This window comes from Nycticebus coucang, chromosome 3 (assembly GCF_027406575.1).
Source record: "Nycticebus coucang isolate mNycCou1 chromosome 3, mNycCou1.pri, whole genome shotgun sequence".
In the NCBI taxonomy this organism is placed as follows: Eukaryota; Metazoa; Chordata; class Mammalia; order Primates; family Lorisidae; genus Nycticebus; species Nycticebus coucang.
Window position 1 is genome coordinate 8,296,408 of NC_069782.1, and position 24,971 is coordinate 8,321,378.

Below are 24,971 nucleotides of genomic sequence, written 5' to 3' on the forward strand. Positions count from 1 at the left end.
TTAAGGGCTGAGGGATCAGAAATGTCATATGGGCCATCCATTTCTTCACAGTGTCTCGGAGATGTAAAGTTTTTTAAATACCTCAAGCCAGGTCATGGCACTGGGTCTCACTGACAGTAGGGACCCTGTCTAAAGGAAGACATTTCTTCCCTACTAGTGCTTCTTTTCTTTTGGTCACTCATGTGGTAGGTAGAAACCAAGTTTGTGATGTTAAAGAGATGCACACACTTCCAACCACCAGTAATCAAGTGTTTAAACAAAAATAAATTAGTGAAAGATAGAAAGCTCAAACTTACATGATCAAAATGTTTTAAAAATAAATCTGTGTGGGCTCAGCGCCTGTAGCACAGTGGTTATGGTGCCAGCCACATGCACCAAGGCTGACGGGTTTGAACGCAGTGTGGGCCAGCTAAACAACGACAACCGCAACAAAAAAATAGCCATGTGTTGTGATGGGCGCCTGTAGTCCCAGCTACTTGGGAGGCTGAGGCAAGAGAATTGCTTAAGCCCAAGAGTTTGAGGTTGCTGTGAGCTGTACTCTACCAAGGGTGACATAGTTGAGACTCTATCTCAAAAAAAAAAAAAAAAAAAAAAAAAAATCTGTGTGATGAAGGGTGACCAAGCCTCTGTGCATATCTAGAATGTGTGTACTGAATTTTTCCAAGTGTACTAAAGCCACCTAAACCTCTCAGTAGACATGGCTCTTGCCAAAGAATACCATGGAAAGAAAAGAGCTTCTCTGTTCCATGACATCCTCATTATATCCTGTTCTTAAGGTCACTGCCAACCAGTAAAACAAAGCTTCCAGCAACTGACAATAAGAAGGGGAAGAGGAGTGGGGAGAAAGGGCGAAGACAAAGCAAGACAAGATCCAAAATACAAGAATCTCTTTCTGTTGGCCCAACACAGACTTTCCAAATCACTGCAGTTGTCATAATTACATACCTGGAGAAGTCAGGGAGGGCACACCCTAGGAAGGAACTTGGCATTCCAACATTATGGAGACATAAAAGCATTATTTAACTTCCTTGATTTCTGCTTATTTGTTTACATTTACCCCACTGTCTTTGGGGCCTGTCCAGAACCACTCCAGTTTTCTTTATTGGGCAACATCTTAACATATGTGGAGGGACTGGACCACGTGCATGTATGCGTGGGCCCTGCTTAGGATGTTTCTGGGTGTATGTACAAAGGCACTAAAGCGGTTTTAGGGAAATTGCAGGCAGCAACCCCACCCACTCCCTTTACCTGTCGAGCTGGAGTTTCTTTCCCACTGGGAAGCTTAATGTTTAAAAGAAGCTGTGGTCATGCTTGGGAATTCTGACCCCTGGCCCCAGGAGTGAATACAAAAGGAGAATTCAACATCACCAAAAACTGAAAGGAAATACTCCACATCTCTGGCTGAGGGATGGGGATAATTAAGCAGCAGATCTTCAAAACAGCAATTAAAACGAGCACAACAGTAGCTGGGAGCTAAAAAAAAAAAAAAAGAGTAAAATCACTTGTTCCTTAGTAGATTCTTCTATATTTTCTCCTCCTCCCATAATGACTGGAGGTAAGACAGACATTCCTCATTAATACAACAGTCCATAGATAATTTTCCTCTAGTAATGCCTATATTTAAAATTTGTTCCAAAAATTATTAACCTATATTTCCTAACTCTTTACATAGATTCTCAGCAATCCAACCGTACTATTATTTTACAGATTCGAGTTACTCTTTTGTAAGCTGTTGTTTCTTTCTTCCTTTCTTTTGTTGTTAGGGTTGGGGGGACAGGGAGAAGGGTTCCTTTAAAAAAATAAAAGCCACTAGGGGAGATTTCAGTTCAGTCTTAAATGGAAAGGAACAAAGTGATAGCATTCCCATTTGTATAGACCAAACACTCTCCCATTAAACTACACACAAGTTCAAATGAATCCATGCTGGAGCTCTTATAAAGCTTAATCCTTCTCCCTTATTTTAAGATAATGAATTTACTGTTGCTGCTAAATTGATAATTTTTAAAAAATATTTTTTCTATGTGTTTTAAAATGTGTGATCCCCAGTATGACAATAATGTTTGAAGACTTTTCTTTTTACACATTTAAGTAAAAATTGTTTAAACTTTTGAAGTTTCAGGAACTTGTAAAACTTTATTAACAGGAAAGAAACAGCCGTCTATCTAGGATAAGATACGGTTAAATAAACCATCTTCAAAAAACTGGCTTCCTACCCTAGAATTCCTGAGAATGCTTGCAAATTTTAAAGCAGGAAAATAAATGTTAAAAACAGAAACAAAAAACACTGTTAAATGCTCCCAGAGTTAGTCTTCATCTAAAATATATATTTATATGTATATATATATATATACGCACTTTTTGGTCTTTTTTTTTTAAGTTTTTAGTTTTTTTCCCTTTAAGCTTATGATGGAAGAACATTTTAGCTTCTCATGTTTATTTTTACATATTTCAAATCCCTCATTATGTCTTGTAAACAAGAGGGGCTCTAGCACCCGGCTTTCACCGTAGTATCGTAAGGAACTCAACTAACCCATAGTGCAGGTCAAGGAACCAACAGGCAGGAAGAGAGGAAGGCGGGGCAGGACATAGCAGTGAGCCAAGAGCGACAGTGGACAGAGTCACCACTGGCTTGCAGGAGCCTTGGATGTGCTCCTGGCCCAGCGACACTAAGATTTAGCCTTCTGTAGATGTCTGAACACAAGCTGCTCTTCACTGGGCAGTCACCACACACAGAGAACAATCATTGGGGCCTGGAAGGAGACATTTTGTACAGGGGCAGCAGTGGAAGGGGCACGGTGGTGATGAAAACTGGACGGCAGGTAGAGGGCATGCTCAGTTTTCAACAAGGCATCTAACAGGGCCAAACCAGCACTGCAGACTCAAGTGTGACCACCTACCCACCAAGGGCTCATACAGACTTAGAGGTGTGAGCGTGCACTTGGATTGTGCCTGTCACTCTCCTTTGAGGCTAGGTTTATAAATCAACAGGGTAAGCTTAGAGGACTACAGAATTTCCCATTCTTTGTCTCAAAAAACCACTTAAAATGCAAATCATTTGTTTTTGCCTTTTCCTATACACACCCCCACCCTCCTACACACAGACAAACTAAAAGTCAAACACATTAGGCATTGTTGTATCCTTCACTGAAGATGCTAAGGAAAGAAAAACTCCCTTGTCCTCAATAGCAGCAGGTTATGGAGGACAGTAGAGGTCTACTCCCACCAAGGGTTGGAATGGGCAGGTATTTGCTGGTACAAAATGTCGGCACTTTATGTTAAACAGTATAATGCAGACTGGGATGTCCACACAAGTGCTAGTACATCCCCACATATGTCCCCCTCCCCCCACCCGCCCTCTGCTTTGCACCCCTCTTCGGGTCTGCTATAACTCTCTTCACAATAAGCAGTTTGATACATTTTCATTCCAACATAAGTACATACATGTTGGTGATAACTGTGGATTAAACGTTGCCCCTTGTTCGGCCCAGAATACTACTACATCAATGCTTTAAAAAAAAAAAAAGTCTTTAAATACCGAAATAAAAAAGCAACATTACAAGGGGAGGTGGGGGGGAAAGAGGTCAAAACCAAAAAAAGGTGCAATACTTAAAAGTCTTTGCTAAGTTATACCTGCCTAAGCAAAACCACATACACAGGAATTACACAACACAGAGAAACAAAAGGAAACGATTGAAGTACACACTGGTTTAAGAACATTCGTTAAGTAAACGTTTCTGTCAGTGATGGCCTGGTGCTGTAACACTCCACGGCCTGGCACAGGTAACGCTCAGCAAAAGAGAAGCAGACAGGGAGTAGCTGCGTGTGCTTTCAGGAGGCTGCTTACCACTGTTTTTGTTTCTGTTTTCATAGAATGAAAAAGAGAACCAACAGAAATATTCAATTCAGCATTAACTAATTTTTTGATGAATTTCTCAAACCTGATCACATTTTTGAGACATCACATAATTAAAAACTTATCTTCTGTTTCCATTCAAACTAATGAAAGATATTCAGATGTGAATCATGGCTGTTCACTTTAAAGAAACAGAAATAAACACACAGTTGCTCTAAGAGGTACCTCCTGCTCTCCTGTTTTTTTGGGACTTGGCAGTACTCTACTCTACTGTTAGGTCAAAAGATAAGCTACAGAAACCTCACATTCAGGCTAATTTGTAAATGAGAAGGAGCTCCTGGCTTTCATCATTAAAAAGCCACTCTGTTCATCTTTTTTCTGTTGTTGTCGTGACAGGGTCTTGATCTGTTAACTTGGGCTGGAGTGCAGTGGTGTCATTATAGCTCACTACAACCTCAAACTCCTGGACTCAAGTGATCTTCCTGCCTCAGCATCCTACGTAGCTGAGATGACGGGCACTTAACACCACGCCCAGCCACTTACACTAATTACAATGTTCATCTTAATGCAGTCCAACGGAGTTGCTCTAAGCAGCAGTGGCTCTCTGCACTTGTGTGTTCTCATAGTTAAAAAAAAAATTAAAATAAAAAGCAGATGGCCGGCCAGCCAGCCTGCAGACTGTCAGCAATGCAGCTTTCTGAGAAACCAGGGTGGGGGAGCAGGAGAGGCAGGACACAGGCACACACACAGAGACAGAGAAGGATGCACGCGAATGCACATGAACACACGTGCACACACACACCAGAACGAGCATGCCTGGGCAGTTACATGTGCCAGAACACACTGGTATTTATCAACCAGCCAATCACAAATTTTTTCCTTTTTTTTTTTTTCAGGTTTTTTATGTTTTTGTTTTTAAAGTGAGGCTCCGTCAAGTCTTCCCTCCCTCCTCCCCCAACAATTCTTTTGAATTTCCCTCCCTCCCAAACATGGTAGACCTAAGGACGGAAACACACCCAGTGCAAACAAAGTTAAAAAGCTATTTTTTCAGTATATATGTTTCTTAGCAACAACTTCCATATAACATGAAAAAAGTGAAAAACTAGAAACTAATTTTTTTAATTTTTTTGTGTTTAAATTTAAATGGTATGTGTACTTGCTTCACATTGTCTTTCTAGGTTGGCGTTCATGATTCAAGTATTTCAAGAGTGATATGTTCTCTTTTTGGATTCATATTCCAAACGAAAAAACTGAAGTTATAAGGGAGGCAACTATGTGCTCAGTCTGTCAATGACCCACCTTTTTTTCTCTCTCCGTTTTCTTTTTTCCTTTTAAAAATGTATTTATTGCAAGTTGAAAAAAAAAACGAAAAGGTCAAGTTAGTGCTGCTGCTGTTCCAAAAAAGGTCACGAGGTCAGAGTTGAAAGTTCTAAGTTCAGATTGAATCCGACCCTCCTCCCAGAAGGTCACCAGGTAGTAAAGGAGCAGGGCTGCCCATCCTGTGGGGATCTTCCACCGCTGGGACTCCCCACAAGCTAGAAGAATAGTTTGGGGGCCCCCACAACGAAGCGCCAGCAAGATCGGCCCCGCTGCTGCCACCAGCACTGCTGCTCCACTGCCCGAGCCCAGTGGACCCACCAAAAAGATTCAGAGCAGGTCCGACGGGATCTGACTGGTTCTGGCCGGTCTCCAGTGACTGCCACCCTGCGGCCGGCGCGCTTGGGGTTGCTGCAGGTGTAGGGGGCTGAGCTTGTGCCAGAAAGCGGCTAACTTCATCATCGGTGGCAAACTCAGCCAGGATGGTAGTGTTTCCCAATACACACCTGGAAAAAGGAGTGAAAGAGAGCTACAGATTGAGGAAAATTCTCACTCACACACAGAGAACACAAACTCTCAGTCCTCACCATTCAGAGTATGAACCTTTGACTAGAAGCTTCCCTATCCCCGGGTGCTTTTTAGAAGCCAGAGACCCTGTCTCTATTCAAGGCCTATAGGATAAGAACCTGTTATTTCCACCACATTGCCAGGTGATTGAGAAGTACTGACTGAAAACGACAAGGTATCGCTAAAGCTAAAGATACAGGCTCAGCGCCTGTAGTTCAGTGAGTAGGGCGCCAGCCACATACACTGAAATTGGCAGGCCTGCTAAACAATGGTGACAACTTCAACCAAAAATTAGCTAGGTGCTGGTTGTGGCAGGTGCCTATAGTCCCAGCTACTCGGGAGGTGAGGCAGAGAATCACTTAAGCCCCAGAGTTTGAGGTTGCTGTCAGCTGTGACGTCACAGCACTCTACTGAGGATGACACACTGAGACTCTGTCTCAAAATAAATAAATAAATAAAATTTATATTAATATATTCCATAGAACTCATCCATCAAGAAAAATGTGTGTGTGTGGATATGAGAAGAGAGGGACAGAAAGAAGACAATAAATAGGCAGAATACGGAGGAGTTCCAGACCAGCGAGACTACTATAATGGTGGGTATGTGCCATAATACATAATACATTTGTCCAACCACAGAGAACACAACCCAAGAGTGAACTCCAATGTAAACAACAGATTTGGGGTGATAATAAGGTATGCAGCAGTTGTGACAAATGTGGGGTGGAGGATGCTGATAATGGGGGAGGCCATTTGTTCATGGCAGCAGGAGGCATATGGGAAATCTCTGTACTTTCCTCTCAATTTTGCTGGGAACCTAAAATAGCTCTAAAAATAAATTCTCAACCAAAAAAGAAAAGGAAAATGTCATTTCTTCTTTTACCCCATGAGAGGTAAAAGATCACACCCAAAGCATCCAGGAGAGCAGCTCAGACGCCTGGAAGTGCTGCTCTGTCTCAGGGTCTGTGCTTCCCATCCAGGGCTTGCTGCATGAGTGGCTTTCTGTCACGGCATCTGCAGCCAGAAGGAGTCAGCTCTTTTCTGTCTAACAGTTCGACAGTGGCAGGGAGGGGGATGGTTAAAGTCTGATTCAGTCCCCCCTACTTCAAGCAAAGACCCTGCCACAGACCAAGACTACAATATTTCACCTTCATCTATAAAGACACCACAGATGTAGCTAAATTCTATTATGAAAAATGACAGCACTTACAATGTTTCACATTTTCGTAAATACTGGCTTTGTTTTATAGCACTTAAAATTAACTATTTCAAAAATTATTTACATCTGGAATTCTGATCATCAGTCTACGAGGACAATCTAAAGCTTAGTTTGGTAGCAAAAACCTGGTACTTATGACTTGCAAATGCATATGCAAAGGCGCTGCTCATTTTTGTGCACGTTCTTGCCCTTCTGTTTAATTAAGCAGGTACTAGAATACTCACAGGTGCACCTTTAGGCATGTCTGGCTAAGTGGGTCTTGGGTGGCATACTCACATGTGCAGTGCAGTTTGGGCCTTGGCCGCCTCCTGTTTGGTGCTGTATCGGATCAGGGCAGTGCCCTGGGTTAGATTCAGATGGAATGTCAGCAGTGGGCCATGCTGCATGCAGATCGTTCTCAAGGTTGACCCATCAATCTAAGGAGTAATGACAATCATGATAAAAACTGGACGTGGTACTAGAGGTCTGAGCCACCATACCTGGCTAATTTTTCTATTTTTAGTACAGATGGGGTCTTGCTCTTGCTCAGGCTGGCAAGGCAGGAGGACTGCCTGAGCCCAGATGTTTGAAGTTGCAATGAGCTATGATAATGCCCCTGTATTCAAACTGGGATGACAGAGTGACACTCTGTCACAAACAAACAAAACCCCCCAAAACAAATAAATCAGGAGGTGGGGTGGAAGAGGCAAATTTACTGGGCTGAGATGTAGTATGCCTATTTTGCAAATAAAAACGTTTGTATATGGTGGCTCACATCTGTAATCCTAGCACTCTGGGAAGCCAAGTGGGGGGTGGATTGCCTGAGCTCATGAGTTCAAGACCAGCCTGAACCACAGCAAGACCTTTTGTCTAAAAATAGCCAGGTGTTGTGGTGGGCACCTGTAGTTCTGGCTACATGGGAGGCTGAGGCAAGAGAATTGCTTATGCCCAAGAGTTTGAGGTTGCTGTGAGCTGAGACCCCACAGCACTCTACCAAGTGTGACAAAGTGAGACTCTGTCTCAAAAAAAACAAAAAACAAAAAAACGTTCGCATAAATACAGCTCAAATCAAAAGCATTTAATTCCACTTGTGGTCTATTTTCATTAAGAGGTAAAATAAGCAAGTGTGCTTTAATCTGTAGAGCTTAAAGAAAAGTAGAAAGGAGATGGTATACAAGTAAGAATTTAAGTTAACATAAAAAGTTTCATTACTAACAGATTATTCTGCATCCCCGAGTTAATCTCACAAAGAGGTTAAGAGAAAGATATACATGTAATCCCAGCATTCTGGAAGGCTGAGGCAGAAGGACTGCTTGAGCTCAGCAGTTCAAGACCAGCCTAAGCAAAAGCAAGACCCAATCTCTAAAAATAACCAGGCATTGGGGCGGGGACCTGCAGTCCCAGCTACCCGGGAGGCTGAGGCAAGATTGCTTGAGCCCAAGAGTGTAAGGTTGCTGTGAGCCACTATGCCACAGCACTCTACCAAGGGCAACTAAATAAAATGGTCTCAAAATAAATAAATAAATAATAAAGGAGAAAGATACAAACAAGAAAAGCTAAACACTCAATCATTTGAGATGCTGACAGCTGCTCTAGTTCAGGCCCTACCCAAACACCGTCTCACTCCTGATTTGACCATCTCAATAAAACTATACCTACTTTCCAAAGGCTGTACCTGCTCACCCTGGTTAGATTCTTAGTGCTTAAAGATGTTTGGGGATAATTTCCCTCACCTAGAAGTTGGATAAACAAGTTTTTTCACTCTAATTTATTTTGCAACAAGATCTTAAATAGGTTTATTTAAGCTACTCAGACCAGCATTTTATTTCTTTGGAAGACAAACGGATTAATAACAAAATGGACTTACACGGCTCTTGTTGTTTTGTAAGAAGACAACTGACTACATGACCTTGTCAAATAGAGAGACAGTGGCACAGGAGACCGTGAGGATAGATGTCCTCTATATAAATTTTAGGTGATGAAAAGTAAACCTATCAGGTACAGCAGCCCACCATTAGAAAACACATTGTAAGAACCTCCAGTGGATGCCTGAAGTCGTGGATAGTATCAAACCCTATACATACTATTTTCTTATATATACGTACCTATTAATTTTTATAAATCAGGTACAGATCAAAATAGAGCAATTACAACAATATACTGTAATAGAAGTTACATGAATGTGGCATCTCTTAAAATATCTTAGTATGTTCAGACTGTAGTTGATTTGTAGGTAAATAAAATCCTGGATAAAGGGAGGACCACTGTATCAAGATTTGCTTTTTAACCTTTTAAGCTATGTTTGAGATTAGTCTATTAGTTTTGATGTTTTAAATTAATCAATTCTTAGCTCGATGCCTATACCTCAGCGGCTAGGGCACCAGCCACATACACCAGTGCTGGCGGGTTTGAATCCAGCCCAGGCCTGCCAAACAATGACAACTACGACCAAAAGATAGCCAGGCGTTGTGGCAGGCGCCTGTAGTCCCAGGTACTTGGGAGGCTGAGGTGAGAGAATTACTTAAGCCCAAGAGTTTGAGATTGCTGTGAGCTGATTGCTGTGAGCTGTGACGACATTGCATTCTACCAAGAGTGACAAAGTAAAAAATAAATTAATTAATTAAAAATAAAAAATAATTAATCAGTTCTTTCTAATACAAACATAGCCATCCTCATATTCATTTTATATACATGTATAGTTACTATTTTTCTTAAGATAGAACAAGTGAATAGCTGGTTAGCTGCACACTTTAAAAATAACATATCCCTTATTGCCCCTCTCATTTTAACTATACTATAACCACCGCATTGTTTGGGAATTCTTTTTTTTTCCCCCCTTTTTCTGAGACACAGCCTCATTCTGTCACCCTGAGTACAGTGCCATCATGTCATAGCTCAGGGCAACCTCAAACTGTTGGGTTTGAGCAATACTCTTGCCTCAGCTTACTGAGTAGCTGGGACTACAGGCATGCACCACTATACCTGGCTAGTTTTTCTATTTTTAGTAGAGACAGGATCTTGCTTTTGTTCAGGCTGTTCTTGAACTCCTGAGCTCAAGCAATCCACCTGCCTTGGCCTCCCAGTGCTAGGATTACAGGTGTGAGCCACCACACTCGCCAATTTTTTCTATTTTTAGTAGAGATGGGGTCTTGCTCTTGCTCAGGTTGGCCTTAGATTCCTGAGCTCAGGTAATCCACCCGGCTCAGCCTCCCAGACTGCTAGATTTATAGGCAGGAGCCACCACAGTTGGCCTATTTGGGAATTCTCAGAGAAAATGAGACATGCATAGTTTTGAAGGATGATCATATAATGCTCATTATGCTTCGTTCAACTATTAGCTAAATAAATAATCTGCAACTTTGACCTGAAGTGATTAGATACGGAGAATAAGAGTTGGCCCAGATCTTTCCCCAGGTTAACTGTTTTTAGGAAACTGCCTTTTAGAACATGTACCTTAAAATGTGAGTCCTATAATTTACACCTCACAAGTATGTTCACTGGGCAAATAAAGTTAGGAGAAGATATAAATCTCCATGGAGAATCATAATACATGATAGCATATTAAAGGGTTTAAGAAGTCTCATGGTTAAAAGTAATCTGCTTAGTTTTATTTAACTCTCTATATATTAGGCCAGAGACCTAATATAATACCTCATGGGGACACTCTGGAAAAGGCTTAATGAAGTATGCTTGAATCCATGTATGAATTAAATGCCAGACAATGCATCTTACATGTCAAGAGAGAGGAGGCATAATTGACTCCTTTTAACAAGGTGTTGTAAAGGTTGTGCTATCAAGTCCAGATGACAGTCATGAGCTCAGTTCGATGGGTTCATTTAACTTCATTCAAGTGTTCAACATAATGCTGCTGTGAGTGTATCAGTTATTGAACAACCAAGGAGAGAGGGAGGATGGTTCGGTGCACAAGAAATCCTACCACCAGAAAAACCACCCAGAGGGCGTGTTCTGATGAGAGCAAATCAGTAATGCATCTACATATGGTGAGGGTAATAGATGAAAGAGTAAAAGATCCATGTACCATTTATAAGCTACAAAATTGACTGATTCATTCCACTGCAGAGATGGGCAGTTAATTATTCATAATGCATAAAAATGTTTGTTATGGCACTCCAACTCTTACTGGATAACTAACATTAGAAATAGATAACTATTTTGTGTGTGGTTAAAACACCCCTCTTCCACTAGGTGTTCCAGATTCTCAGAGGCTTACCTATACAAAAATTATCTCTGCTATAGAGAAGTCACCAAATGATACTGCTCCACTCTTAGTTTTACCATCACCTTGATGGCAGGCGTGAAGCTCAGTGGCCAACACCACCCCCCTTCGGAAGTGGGCAGTGAGCCTTGGGTGGGGAGAAGAGACCCACCTCCTGCAGGTAGGACTTTTATGCAGAGACCAGGAAATGAATGAGTTTTCACATCTGCCAACTCCCACATCTCGAGTTTCTCCTTCTCTTAATACAATAGTGTCTATCTAGAAAACAACAAGAAAGCATGATTACCTGTGGAGTGAGATTGTGAAGAACTAGCCAGTAACTAGGACGAACTGAACCACCATCACTCCAGGTAGAGGCTGTAAACAACCAGGAAAAAGATCAGTGAGAGTAACCAAATAATTCAAGAAAGCCACGAGAGAGAAACACTTTTCTGTAGCTTGTGTTTTTTCTCTTTTTATAAACTTTCTCTATTTTTCTATGGGTCTCTTATCTTCTTTTCCTGTTCCACTAGTCCCTGACTCCCTTGTACTCTTACGCTTTATTTATAAGAAAATATTTTCCTCCCAGTATTATCACTCTTCTATTCCTCCTTCTACTCCATCTGTCCCTCAGGAGTTCTTGGGTTCCTCTTTTATACTGACTACAATTTTCACTCAAGAGCTCCTCCTTCCTCTCTTGTGAACTCTTCTCTAGTCTCACGTGTGTTAGCATAAAGCCCCATGGATGAACAGTGATGCTCCCTAGGCAGGTTCTCCTCACCTGAGGCAAGCCGTGAGTCCTGTGTCCCCCACCCCCTGACTGATCGGGGTGCTGTGCTGCTCCAGGGAGATGATGGTTTGGGGTTGGTCAGACCGGGAGGTGGGCGGGGCAGCGGTGTAGTGTTCCTGGAGGAAATATGGTTTTTCCACATCTTGTTGGAGAGATGAGTGGGGTTGTGTCCTATGGGATCTGGGGACCATGTTGATTTGTAATCAGGAAACTTTGCTGTAAGAAGAGAAAATTAAGGAAGGAAGAAAGTTAGATGGGTCACTTTTGTTGATAAATACACATGAATTGTGTCTATAGACACATACATACATACATATTTATATTCTAAAAAGTATATATTTTAAAAACAGCAATATATGGTGGCTCATGCCTATAATACCAGAACTCTGGGAGGCCGAGATGGATGGACTGCTTGAACTCAGGAATTCAAGACCAGGCTGAGCAAGAGTGAGATCCCGTCTCTAAAAACTACCCAGGTGTTATGGTGGGCACCTGTATTCTCAGCTACTTGGGAGACAGAGACAAGAGGATCATTTGACCCTAGGAGTTTGAGGTTGCTATGAGGTATGATGCCATGGCACTTTACCAAGGGCAACATAGTGAGACTCTCTCTCAAAAAAGAAACAAACAGGCTCAGTGCCTGTAGCTCAGCGGTTGGGGAGCCAGTCACATACACCGGGGCTGGCAGGTTGGAACCCAGCCCAGGCCCGCCAAACAGCAAAAAAAAAAAAAAAAAAAGGCCAGCTGGGTGTTGTGGTGGGCACCTGTAGTCCCAGCTATTTGGGAGGAGGCTGAGGCAGGAAAATCACTTAAGCCCAGGAGTTTGAGGTTGCTGTGAGCTGGAATGCCAGGGCACTCTACCAAGGGCGACATAGTGAGACTGTCTCCAAAAACAAACACAACCACAATATAATATAGCATTATTCTTTGACTTATTGAATATAACATTTTCAGTGACTATTGCTCTGAATCGATAAAATTATCACATGAGCTAAAGATTTAGTAAGATAACTAATTCACTACTGCTTTCTCAGCTAAAAACAACTTTAAGGAAGAATAAATTCAAGGAGAAAGTACTGTTTTAAAGACACTGGGCATATATATATAGAACTTCGTGAAGCCTGGCAGAACTGAGTATTCTACAGATACTGAATAAATGAAAAGTACATTAGAAAATTACACTTTTCTTGGATCAACCAGTGTTATCAGATAACGACATTTCAATAGGTTTTTAAAAAACAATCAACACAGATTCACTAAGGGCTTACTAAACCAGTGCTGTGGGTAAAATAAACAGTTATCCCCAAGAACTTTAAGTTCAGATGAGAAGACAGAACAGATAAACAAGAGAACTGGTAACTACAGCCACAGCCACATCAAATATGTTCAATGTATAAAGGAGAAAAAAAATGCTGGGCTGCCAAGGCTTTGCAAAGGTAGATCTTGAAGAATTTAAACACATGGATATCCTCATATAAACAGGAAAATGTAAACCAAGGTTCAATGCAAACTCCCCTGTATCAAGTACGTCTTTCAATTTTGGTTGCACATTTCACAGGTGCAGAGAGGTAAAGGTAGGGTGGGAGCTGATAAAGATGTGTAGGAGTTTTTGCAGTAGAATCAGCATAGAGTGTTTAAACTAGGGTGAAAGTAAATGGAAAGGAAGGGAAGGAGTGGATATGAGGACTATGACAAGAGGATAAACCATGCAGGAGACATCATCACTACCTGGATCCAGGGAGGAAGGAAAGAAAGGGAGAAAAACGCTGGGATTTTGTGGCTAAGTGACATACACCGTGAAGGAAAATAAGGAGCTTAGTTAAGAAGGAAAAGACAATGGGCAGCGCCTGTGGCTCAAAGGAGTAGGGCGCCAGCCCCATATACCAGAGGTGGCGGGTTCAAACCCAGTCCTGGCCAAAAACCAAAAAACAAACAACAAAACAAAACAAAAAAGAAGGAAAGACAATTTGGGAGAGATAAGTATAGGTTTAGTTTTAAACAAGTCTGAGGTGATTCTTGGTTCCTCTCAGATACACAACTCAACCTGGGTATGGGCACTTACAGGAGGAAAAGCTGAGTGAGTTTTTACATGTAGAAGTCCCATAAAAGTACACTGCAGGGTGGGGACCAGAAATAGGGAATACTGAGGTGCCTCCTTTACATAGCTGCTTAGCCCGGAGACAGACTCTGTCAGCTTTTCTTCTCGGGTTCCTTATCTATGAAATGAGGACAACAGTACTGACTCACAGCCTCTGGATGAAGGTAAAATAAGAATTCATGCTAGAGGTTCAGCATGATGCCTGGCCGGCAGCATCATTCCATAAACATATGTTATTGATGTTCTACTGCTATGATGTGGAGGTGGAAAGAAAAAGAAGACAATTTGTAGACCATGAGCCTGCCGTGTCTTAGTAGACACCTAAGGATTTGCTTTATTTGCTCTTGTGTGGACAAAGCACAGAAGTCTTAATGACTTTAATGGCTTAAAGTCCAACTTTGACTTTAATGGCTTAAAGTCCAAGGTGCCAATTACTAATGATTTGTCTGCTAATCTATAAAGCGCTATGCTAAGTGGGTGACTTCAAAGCCTTTATTATACCCATTAACTTTTCCATTTACTTACTGACTTTGAAAAAAATACGAGGAACTCAACCAATTAACCGAGGTCCTCTTTTTTCCTTTGGCCATCTGCCCTTAGCCTGTGTCTAAGTGCAAGGATTTTTAGAGCAAAGCAAGCTGTAACTGGCTGCCTTAGGAATACTAACTTGGACTTAAATGCCTTCCCAATGCCTTTGATTTCTTCACAGGATGGTTAAAGGACTAGCATCTGTGTCATCAGGACATGAAGCCTTCAGAACACCCCCAGATCTCTGTGATTATGTCACCCATCACCCTCATCCCCAAACTGTGTTTTGTTTCATATTCCCTGTGAGACTGGAAGCTTCCACCTATGCTGACTTCTGGAGAGTATTCCTTAAGAAATAAATGCCTGTTTTCTTTATAGAAGGGAACCTGATGGAAAAGGGCTAACCAAAGGGAAACAAACAGGTCACATTCATACCTGAAGTGCTATGAACGTTGGTAAAGGAGTTGTCAGAGGCACTGTAGGGCCAGGCACCAGGTGAAGGCAGCGAGGTGTTGAGGGAAGAATTAGACCCTTGGGGTGATAAATGAAGAAGAAGAAAATACTGAAGATAAATGGCAGTATAACCAACGCAACCTTGAGAGTATTTTATTTAAACTTTACTAGAAGGGAGGACAAAATATGTCTAAAAAGTAAATGTGAAAAGCAACATTCTCATATTTGGGTTAAATTATCAGCTATCAGCAAGTGCGGCACACACAGCCAGACAGACACCTCTGACACACAGGGAGCTTCTTGGTCCCTTACCTGTGGTGTTCTCCCGCAGCAGCTGGTGGTCAGTATCGACAATGGGAGATGTAGCTGTGCCCCCCAGCACACTTCCTGGGGTCACATAGGGATCAGATTCAGGGTCAATGTTTTGGATACCTTTCCATGGCACTCCTGGTTGGAATTCTGAGATAAGGAGAACAAATGTTAGGGGGGAAAGATTGCTGTTCATAGCATGATAAAATTAAAATTAATTTTTGGGCCGGGCACAGTGGCTCATGCCTATAATCTTAGCACTCTGGGAAGTCGAGGCAGGTGGATTGCCTGAGCTCACAGGTTAGAGACCAACCTGAGCCAGAACAAGATCTTGTCTCTAAAAATAGCCAGGTGTTGTGGCGGGTACCTGTAGTCCCAGCTACTTGGGAGGCTGAGGCAAAAGAATTGCTAGAGCCCAAGAGGTTGAGGTTCCTGTGAGCAATGACACCATAGCACTCTACTGAGGGTGACAAAGTGAGACTCTGTCTCAAAAAAATATATAATTAATTTTTTTTTTTTTTGTAGAGACAGAGTTTCACTTTATTGCCCTCGGTAGAGTGCCGTGGCGTCACACAGCTCACAGCAACCTCCAACTCCTAGGCTTAGGCGATTCTCCTGCCTCAGCCTCCCAAGTAGCTGGGACTACAGGCGCCCGCCACAACGCCCAGCTATTTTTTTGTTGCAGTTTGGCCGGGGCTGGGTCTGAACCCACCACCCTCGGCATATGGGGCCGGCGCCCTTCTCACTGAGCCACAGGCACCGCCCAAATATAATTAATTTTTGATATAATAAATGGTCTATGAAAAGTCTAAATACTGAATCTACTGTCTTCCTGATTTTCATCATGAAGCTTAAAAAAACAAAACAAAACACCAGCCTGAACATATATTCATGTCAGAAGCACCTCTGTGTTACCACACACACCCATCTGACTGAGGGAGTGAACTTGATGCCATAGCTGGTCAAGGCCTGGCATCAGGCCTTGCTACCTGCTCTTCCTGTTCTCAGGGGAATTTGGCCCAAAGGCAGAGAAAGCAGGAATGAGGACTCTGGTGTTCACAAGAACTGTCCATCTATCTAGGCCAAGAACTAGGAGGAAATCCAGACTGGAGATCAGTGACTTTTCTCATTTTCTTCACAGATTATTGGCCAAAATACATAAAACCTAATACAAATGACCACTGCCACATGGAATATCCAAGGAAAACCAGCAGGAATAATTTAGCTGAACACTTATTCATAGATAAGGAGAGAACTTATACATTTTTTACTTGTCAAATAAAATAATTTTTAAAGCTATGAGATAGAATTAATAAACTTTTATTTTCCTAATCATGATGAGAAAGAGCAACATGTCTTATGTAGGAAAGTATGCATTACATGACTCTTACTTTAATAAATGAACTGATACTATTTTTTTTTTGAGACGGAGTCTCACTATGTCACCCTTGGTAGAGTGCCCTATTATCACAGCTCACAGCAACCTCAAACATTTGGGCTTAAGTGATTCTCTTGCCTCAGACTCCCAAGTAGCTGGGACTACAGGTGCCAGCTACAATGTCTGGCTATTTTTTGTTGTTGTTGTAGTTGTTATTATTGGTTAGCAGGCCTGGGCCGGGTTTGGACCCACCAGCCTTGGTGTATGTGGCTGGCGCCTAACCACTGTGCTACGGGTCCCAAGCCAGAAATTATTCATTTTCACGTCATAAATAACACATACAGAAAGAGGTCTTGAAAGACATGTATTTACGGAGTAACTGGTTTTTAGTCTGCTTTACTGTCTGTCTTTTATTCAGAAGAACTCAAATAAGCTTTCTAATTTTTCTTTTTCTTTCTCTCTTTTTTTTTTTTTGAGACAGAGTCTCAAAGTGTCACCCTGGGTAGAGTGCTGTGGCATCATAGCTCACAGCAACCTCAAACTCTTGGGCTCAAGTGATTCTCTTGCCTCAGCCTCCCAAGTAGCTAGGACATTTTCTAATTTTTCTACAATGAAAATAGATTACTACATCCAAAAGAAGAGAGAAAGAAAAAAATTAACAAACCATCTCATTGCACTCATTCCTGCATACCCTGGAACATAACTGATAATAAATACTTGCCTAAGAATTAACAAACCAATTGAAAAGATACTTCAAAAGAACCTGTAGTAGGCTCGGCACCTATAGCTCAAGGGGCTAAGGCGCCAGCCATATACACAAGAGCTGGCAGGTTTGAATCCAGTCCAGGTCTGCCAAACAACGACAACTACACCAACAAAATAGCCAGGCTTGTGGTGGGCACCTGTAATCCCAGCTACTTGGGAGGCTGAGGCAAGAGAACAGCTCAAGCCCAGGAGTTGGAGGTTGCTGTGAGCTGTGATGCCACAGCACACTACCCAGGATGACAGCTTGAGGCTCTGTCTCAAAACAAACAACAACAATAACAAAAAAACCCAAAAAAACAAAAACCCTGTGTTAGAAGGAATTCTATGCATGGAATGAATGCCAAGTTCCAGCCTCAGTGTCACTTTCCTTTAGCCCCAGATTCCCCATATAATGAAAATTTTCTATCTTTCCCACAGTATCTTCCCATAGTTCATGCCTTGCTTTTATCAAGGCAATAATTACTGAATAAAAAAATGAAAACAAGTATCTTAGTGAAGTAGGTCACAAAATCTTATATATAGAACCTGAAATCAACAATTAAAAAACAAATGCTACCATGGAAAAAGAATTTCCTGGACAATACCTGGAGGCCAACTGGCATTGCTGGATTTACTTCCGATTTTATTTGTTGGTGGAGATTTGGCAGGTAACCAGCTATCACCAGCAGGACCCGTGTGGCCACCCAGTGTGTCGCCCTGGATGATATCAAACTGGTTGTATGGTGACCCTCCCCGGGTCTTACCAGGGGCCACTATAGCGCCTGAGAAGAGAGAGGAAATTAATTCATTCACAGTAATACCTATGACCAGAATTTGTCTGTCTTTTATTCAGAAGAACTCAAATAAGAATAGTATTTGAAGCTTACAGAGCTAAAAAAAATACTGGAAGGAGGTTGCATTTGGGACTCAGGATGTAATTAATAAGCAATGTGAAGAGGGACTTTACCTAACAAATGTAATCAGTATAACCTGGTTTCTTGTAACCTCAATGAATCCCCAACAAAAATAAAAATAAAGAAATAAGAAATAAATAAGAAATGTTCATTTCACCTCTCTGATCCTCTCAGTCTCTCACGTGGGCACACTGGATCGCTCTCATTCATAACTATTCCTTCTACTTTAACATTCCACGGTCTTTTTTTTTTTTTTGTAGAGACAGAGTCTCACTGTACCGCCCTCGGGTAGAGTGCCGTGGAGTCACACGGCTCACAGCAACCTCTACTCTCGGGCTTACGCGATTCTCTTGCCTCAGCCTCCCCAGCAGCTGGGACTACAGGTGCCTGCCACAATGCCTGGCTATTTTTTTGTTGCAGTTTGGCTGGGGCTGGGTTTGAACCCGCCACCCTTGGCATATGGGGCCGGCGCCCTACTCACTGAGCCACAGGCACCGCCCACATTCCACGGTCTTAAGAAATTAATGTACATCATCCCCACAGTATCTACACTAATGACTTAAGAGTGTAAAATGGGAAAAATACTAAACCATTTGCAGCACATAAGAGGGTTTAGCTACACTTCTACTGATGCTACCCGCCCAAGTTCTTAAAGGCTAATCAAGCTCAAAGTAGCTGGAAGCAGCAGTGTGAACAGAGAGAGCCCACTGCAGAGAAAAAGCATCTGCAATTGCTTTAAATTCCAAGGCAATGACATGGATTCCCATCTGGGGTCTTTGCCAGCACAAGACCAGCAGTAAACTCTGCCGCTTTGAAATCCACGGCCTCATACACAAAGAACAGCAAACCCTTTGTAACTACTTTCCCGAGAGCATTTCAGTGGTTTTGCTGGTGCCCTCTTTATGCATTTTATATGCTATGGGGCAGGGGGAAAAATTGAAAGGTCAGAATTCCCTTAAACTAACAATAAATGTGCTTTAAATAAAATTTCAGATGTCTGTGCGGTACCACTGTACTTTTTCTCAAATGAGTTTTATACGCTGTATTGTGTCTATCGATTTATTCTTAGGACACTGCTTGTGAACAGATAAAATTATTTCCAGGTGATAGAGCCTAACAGGAATATTACTGAAACCATCTCCATGCTCTGGAGCCACTGACAGAAATTTGGCTCAGGGGTACGTTACAGTGAAGTAGTGGAAAACTAAAAGCTCAATTATCTTGGGGATTGCTAAGGACATGAGGAAAATACGATCTATAAGCTCTAAAAGGCAAGTAGATATTTTGCCATCAAGATTTCCTCTCTCATACTACTTTGTATTTATTATCATGCACCCATCATGTCTTTGGGGACAAGGGACCCAGTGAATCATCTGCCTAAGGAAGCAGTGAAAAGTGCCCAAAGCCAGAGATGACACTGGGCTTGGATTATTCAGTCCATAAACAGATTTTATAATTTCAATAAATCATTCTTGACTTTGTGCCATGAAATCAAATGAGAATGTTTAGGGATATCAAGCAGAGAGCCTTATCTGGCCACCTTGACAGCCTCCCGGATGGGCTATTAAGGAGTGGCTTATAAAGGAAATCTGAAAGGCTTCAGACTGAATGACGCAGCTGGGGCCTGCCAGGGAGCTGCAGCAGAACAGCCAGATACCTTTTATACTCAGTTCTCATGGATACAGCCGAGTCCAAGTGAATTACTGTCAAATGAAACAAACATTGAAACAAAGGCTGAAAGAAGGTTCTGAGACCTTTTATATGTTTTACAGGGAAATGGAGAAGCCCTCACAGAGAATTATGGAGAGGAGGGACTGACCCACATTTACAACCAAAGCCTGCAATGCTCTCAAATACTGTCTTACAGACACTATAATTCACAAAGAACCAAAAAAGCTTTGTGAAAAGTTCAAATCTCATGTATCAGTCATCTTTTGGAAATTAAAAAGCAAATGAATGTAATATGTTTCAAATAATCAACAAGATTGTGTATTTATCATAATCCCTTACCCATCAATGAAACAAAACTAAACACCTGATTCAACAAGCTGATTCAGTTTTGTCAGCCAGCCAATTTATCAGAGTTTTACCCTCACAGGTACCTAAGTTCACTCCTATTACCTTCAATCCCACAGCAGCTGGGAAATTGGCTTTCCCTTGGTTAAAGCTAGCACTTTAAATCTCTTGTAATTTGAAATACATGTAACTCCAACCTTCCTCTCACAAGGTGATTGTAAGATTGGGGGGGGGTGTTTGGGGGGGAGAACCCAGAGACTTGTTAAGAAAAAGCTAAAGATATGTCCTTCAAAATAATCTTATAGACTGTTCCACAAGACCCGCAGAGGGAGAAAACAGCTCACTCTTACCATTTTTGTGCATACTGGCTTCCTGTGTGGCTACAGAGGGCAGTCCCTCCATCATGGACGTCCACTGTTTAAAGCGAGATTCAGTCCCAGCCTCCTTCCCACTGACCATGCTGTAGTCCATGCCGCCAGAGCTGAAGCCTGAAACGAGGAACACTGTACTTTATGTCTCCTCATGAACTTCTAGCATCAGCAGCCAAGAGTTCTGATGCTGAACCCACGAATGTCTCCATTTCTCATCTAAAGGTGAATCCACAAAGTTTCTCCAGTTAAAAATAGGTATTTTGGTTAAAAAAAAAAAATCTGATCCTAGCCTGGGTGCAGTGGCTCACACCTATAATCCTACCACTCTGGGAGCTGAGGCGGGTGGATTGCTTGAGCTCACATGTTACAGACCAGCCAGAGCAACAGTGAGACCCTGTCTCTAAAAATAGACGGGCACTGTGGCAGACACCTGTAGTCCCAGCTACTTGGGAGGCTGAAGCAAGAGAATCACTTAAGACCAAGAGTTTGAGGGTGCTTTCAGATGTGACGCCATGGCACTCTACCAGGGGCAATATAGTGAGATTCTTTCTAAAAAAAAAAAAAAAAAGAAAAAGAGAAAGAAAAAATCTGATCCTGGCTCTTGCACTTTTTTTGGAAAAAAAGTGAAGACTCTTTGTTAAGGCATAGAGATGTACACAGCTGGTTCTTGGGGCATTCATGCATTCTCTTTTTCCTTTAGCTAACTAACATTTGTGTAGGCAGTGTGCTGGTGCCAGCCGTTCTTCAACTAAGATGAAGAAGCCTACACATCCAACCCACATGGTACAACAGCAGCACAGGGGTGTGATAAGGGTCTCTGGAGGAAGGGCTTTGCAGAAGGGGCATGTGATCTAGGGTTAAGGGTGGGTACTTGGGTAAGTCAAGGAAGCAAAGTACAAAGCTCTGACTCATGACAATCAAGCATGTTGGGGAATGGTGAGAAGTGCAACGTGATGTCAATGTCTAGGTAACTATGGGATGAAGGCCGGGGACAGGGAAAAGTGACAGGTCATGTCATATAGAGTCTTTATATAAAAAGGCAAAGAATTGGTTGGGACCCTTTTCTCCTCTAAGACAGGAGATAAAGCAATTTTTAAGCAAGTGAGAGAGAAATAACTAGGGATGCATTTCAAAAAGAGAACCGGTAGTGTGAGAAAGGGGTAGATGAAGGTCAGGGTAGAATCTGAGAGACCAATTTGAAAGCAGTTGAAAACTTTATGAAACCAGGAAGACCCCAAAGCTTGAGTAGACAGTTATGGAAAATTATGAGTTCACTTTGCCACCAGCCCCCAGGTAAGCCTTGGGGTTCAGGCTCTCAGGTGTCACGATGGGTAAGATTTTCCCACTGCACAAAGTTGGAGAGCTGAAAGCCATATGGGAGAGGCTTAGTGACAGAGTCTTTTAGGGCCCACCACCCATTTGGGTTAGAATGTACATCACACTTCTTTAAACTGACTGTCAAAAAAGTAAAATAAAGAACTAAAACAAACAAAAGAGGGGAGGGGAAGAATAATAACCACAGAAAAATGAGAATGAGCCATATGAGTAAAGAACAGTAGTCAAAGTGCAGGAGATGGGCAAGGTTCCCACCACATCAAACCAAAGGTGGCCTGTGGGAGGCAAGAGCCAGCCTCCTCCTACTCAAGGAGACGAGCAACTCCAGCCGGATCAGATGTCACACCACACCCATTTTGCCCTCCCACCATCTGGGCCTACCTACTTGTCTAGGATAGTTTTATAAGTATGTAACAAAATCAAGTTAAATCTAGTATCTTCTTTTACCTCTTCTCCTGGCTAGAGCGCAGTCCCATCCTCTTAACTCACTGCAACCTCAGACTCCTAGGCTCAAACAATCTTCCTGCCTTAGCCTCTAGAGTAGCTGGGACTACAGGCACTCACCACAATGCCCGGCTAGTTTTTCTTTCTTTCTTCTTTTTTTTTTTTTTGTTGCAGTTTTTGGCCAGGGCTGGGTTTGACCCCGCCACCTCTGACATATGGAGCTGGCACCCTACTCCTTTGAGCCACAGGAGCTGCCCTAGTTTTTCTATTTTTAATGGAGATGGGGTCTCATTCTTGCTCAGGCTGGTCTCAAGCTACTGAGCTGAAGTGATCCTCCTGCCCTGGCCTCCCAGAGTGCTACAATTACAAGTGTGAGCCATTGTGCTAGGCCTTAAAATCTAATACCTTCTTGATCTATGTTTTATATAGATCTACCCAGGGTGATAGCTTGAGTCTGTGTCAAAAAAATATATATCTGTGTGTGTGTGTATTTTCTGACATAGTCTCGAGCTATCACCCTGGGTAGAATGCTATGGCGTGATAGCTCACAGCCACCTCCAACTCAGGCTCAAGCGATCCTCTTACCTTAGTTTTTCTATTTTTAGTAGAAATAGGGTCTTGCTTTTGCTCAGGCTGGTCTCAAACTCATGAGCTCAATCAATCCACCCACCTTGGCCTCCTACAGTGCTAGGATTATAGGTGTCTGACTGGCCTATTTATATTTTAAAAAGTGTTCTTTCATACCGTTTGAAACTGAACTTAATAGTCCAAATTATTGCTTAAATGGTAGGGTGCAGAAACCCTTGGAATGAGATGAAAATACTTCAAATGAAATTATTATTGGTGACACCCACAGCTCAGCGGGTAGGGCGCTGACCACATACACTAAGGCTGGCGGGTGTGAATCCAGCCAGGGCCAGATAAACAACAATGACAACTGCAACAACAACAAAATAATAGCCAGGCATTGTGGTGGGCACCTATAGTCCTAGCTCCTTGGGAGGCTAAAGCAAGAGAATCACTTAAAAGCCCAAGAGTTTGAGGTTGCTGCGAGCTGTGATGCTACAGCACTCTACCGAGGGCGACATAATAGACTGTCTAAAAAAAAAAAAAGAAAGAAAAGAAAGGCAGAAATATTATTTATTACACTTTTAATATTTAATTTTTATTTTATTTTATTTTGGGACAGAGCCTTAAGCTATAGCCCTGCGTAGAGTGCTGTGGCGTCACAGCTCATAGCAACCTTCAACTCCTGGGCTTAAGTGATTCTCTTACCTCAGCCTCCCAAGTAGCTGGGACTACAGGCACCCGCCACAACGCCCGGCTATATTTTGGTTGTAGTTGTCATTGTTTGGTAGGGCTGGGCCGGATTCAAACCTGCCAGCTCTGGTGTATGTAGCTGGCACCTTAGCTGCTTGAGCTACAGGTGCCACCCTAATACTTAATTTTTAAAGAAAATTTTAGCTTTTATATGTACTTTGAATATATTTTCATCAAAATCTTAAGTTACGATTTAGTTTATTCAAAACAGGCAGCCAAAACAAACTTGCTTTCAGTCCCAACAAGCCCTTTTCAATTAAAATAAATGTGGTACTATGAATTAAGGAAAATTATAACTGCTAAATGACAAAATGTATCTTATAAACCAAATTACAATCAGATCACAATTAAAATGATAAAGACCTAATAGAATTAATTTATTCTTTGATAAGACAGCAAATGTAAAAATGAGCTAATAAGGTGGTCTGTGCTTTCTTCTTACTTATTTTGAAGTAATATATTGCACAGCTAAATCAGTAAGTTACCTATGAAACAGGAGTAAGATAAAAAACATGACATTTCTTCACCGAATGTATATGTATATATGTATATACTGAGCTCTAATCCTTTAAGTACTAGAAATAAGTAGGAAATAAGCAAAATAACACCATTCATCTAACAAGACATTACGATAAAAATTTTTCATGTATTTAAATGAATATGAAAGGTATATGTTGCTAAAAATTCACATGTTTATAGCAAACATAATTTTACTTGTTTATAGGAGGCAGAAAATATTAAAGATGTCATAAAAATTGAATGACTGTCATTAAAATAAATATACGATTTGGGTTTTTAACACTTGGTCAATCTAAAGGAAATGATATAAACATTTTTCCATGGGCTTTATCTGATACATTCTGAAAATGTGTATTTAAAAGTCTCAATGTCACTAACCTATTCTGCTTGAGCTGATGGAAGGTGGTTTTCTTTCTACCTAATGACATGTCCTGGGATGACTACAGAGATGAGCTGAAAAGAACTATGGGCATTTAAACATGTGAAAAGGCTGCGTGACTTCTAGAAGTCTCTTTTGTGATGACTGGACTCTACCTAGAGAACTATGCACTCTTTGACAAAAGGCAATGGAAGAAGCAAGTTGCTCTGCTTTATTATCACA

General features: G+C 41.8%; 1 protein-coding gene across 7 annotated transcripts in view; it reads right to left on the reverse strand.

Annotated features, from left to right (window-relative positions):
* Nucleotides 1-1,815: 1,815 nt before the first annotated feature.
* The window catches only part of TNRC6B (trinucleotide repeat containing adaptor 6B), a 259,143-nt gene continuing 235,987 nt past the window's right edge, over nt 1,816-24,971 (reverse strand). For all 7 annotated transcript variants that reach the window (XM_053582661.1, XM_053582663.1, XM_053582659.1 and 4 more), the window contains 8 exons: nt 20,732-20,869; nt 18,057-18,233; nt 15,333-15,479; nt 15,003-15,098; nt 11,933-12,157; nt 11,459-11,529; nt 7,233-7,372; nt 1,816-5,676 (listed from right to left, as the gene is read on the reverse strand). In XM_053582661.1, the coding sequence (XP_053438636.1) occupies nt 5,289-5,676; nt 7,233-7,372; nt 11,459-11,529; nt 11,933-12,157; nt 15,003-15,098; nt 15,333-15,479; nt 18,057-18,233; nt 20,732-20,869 (1,382 nt within the window). In that variant the 3' untranslated portion in view covers nt 1,816-5,288. The remainder of the gene's footprint in view (nt 5,677-7,232; nt 7,373-11,458; nt 11,530-11,932; nt 12,158-15,002; nt 15,099-15,332; nt 15,480-18,056; nt 18,234-20,731; nt 20,870-24,971) is intronic.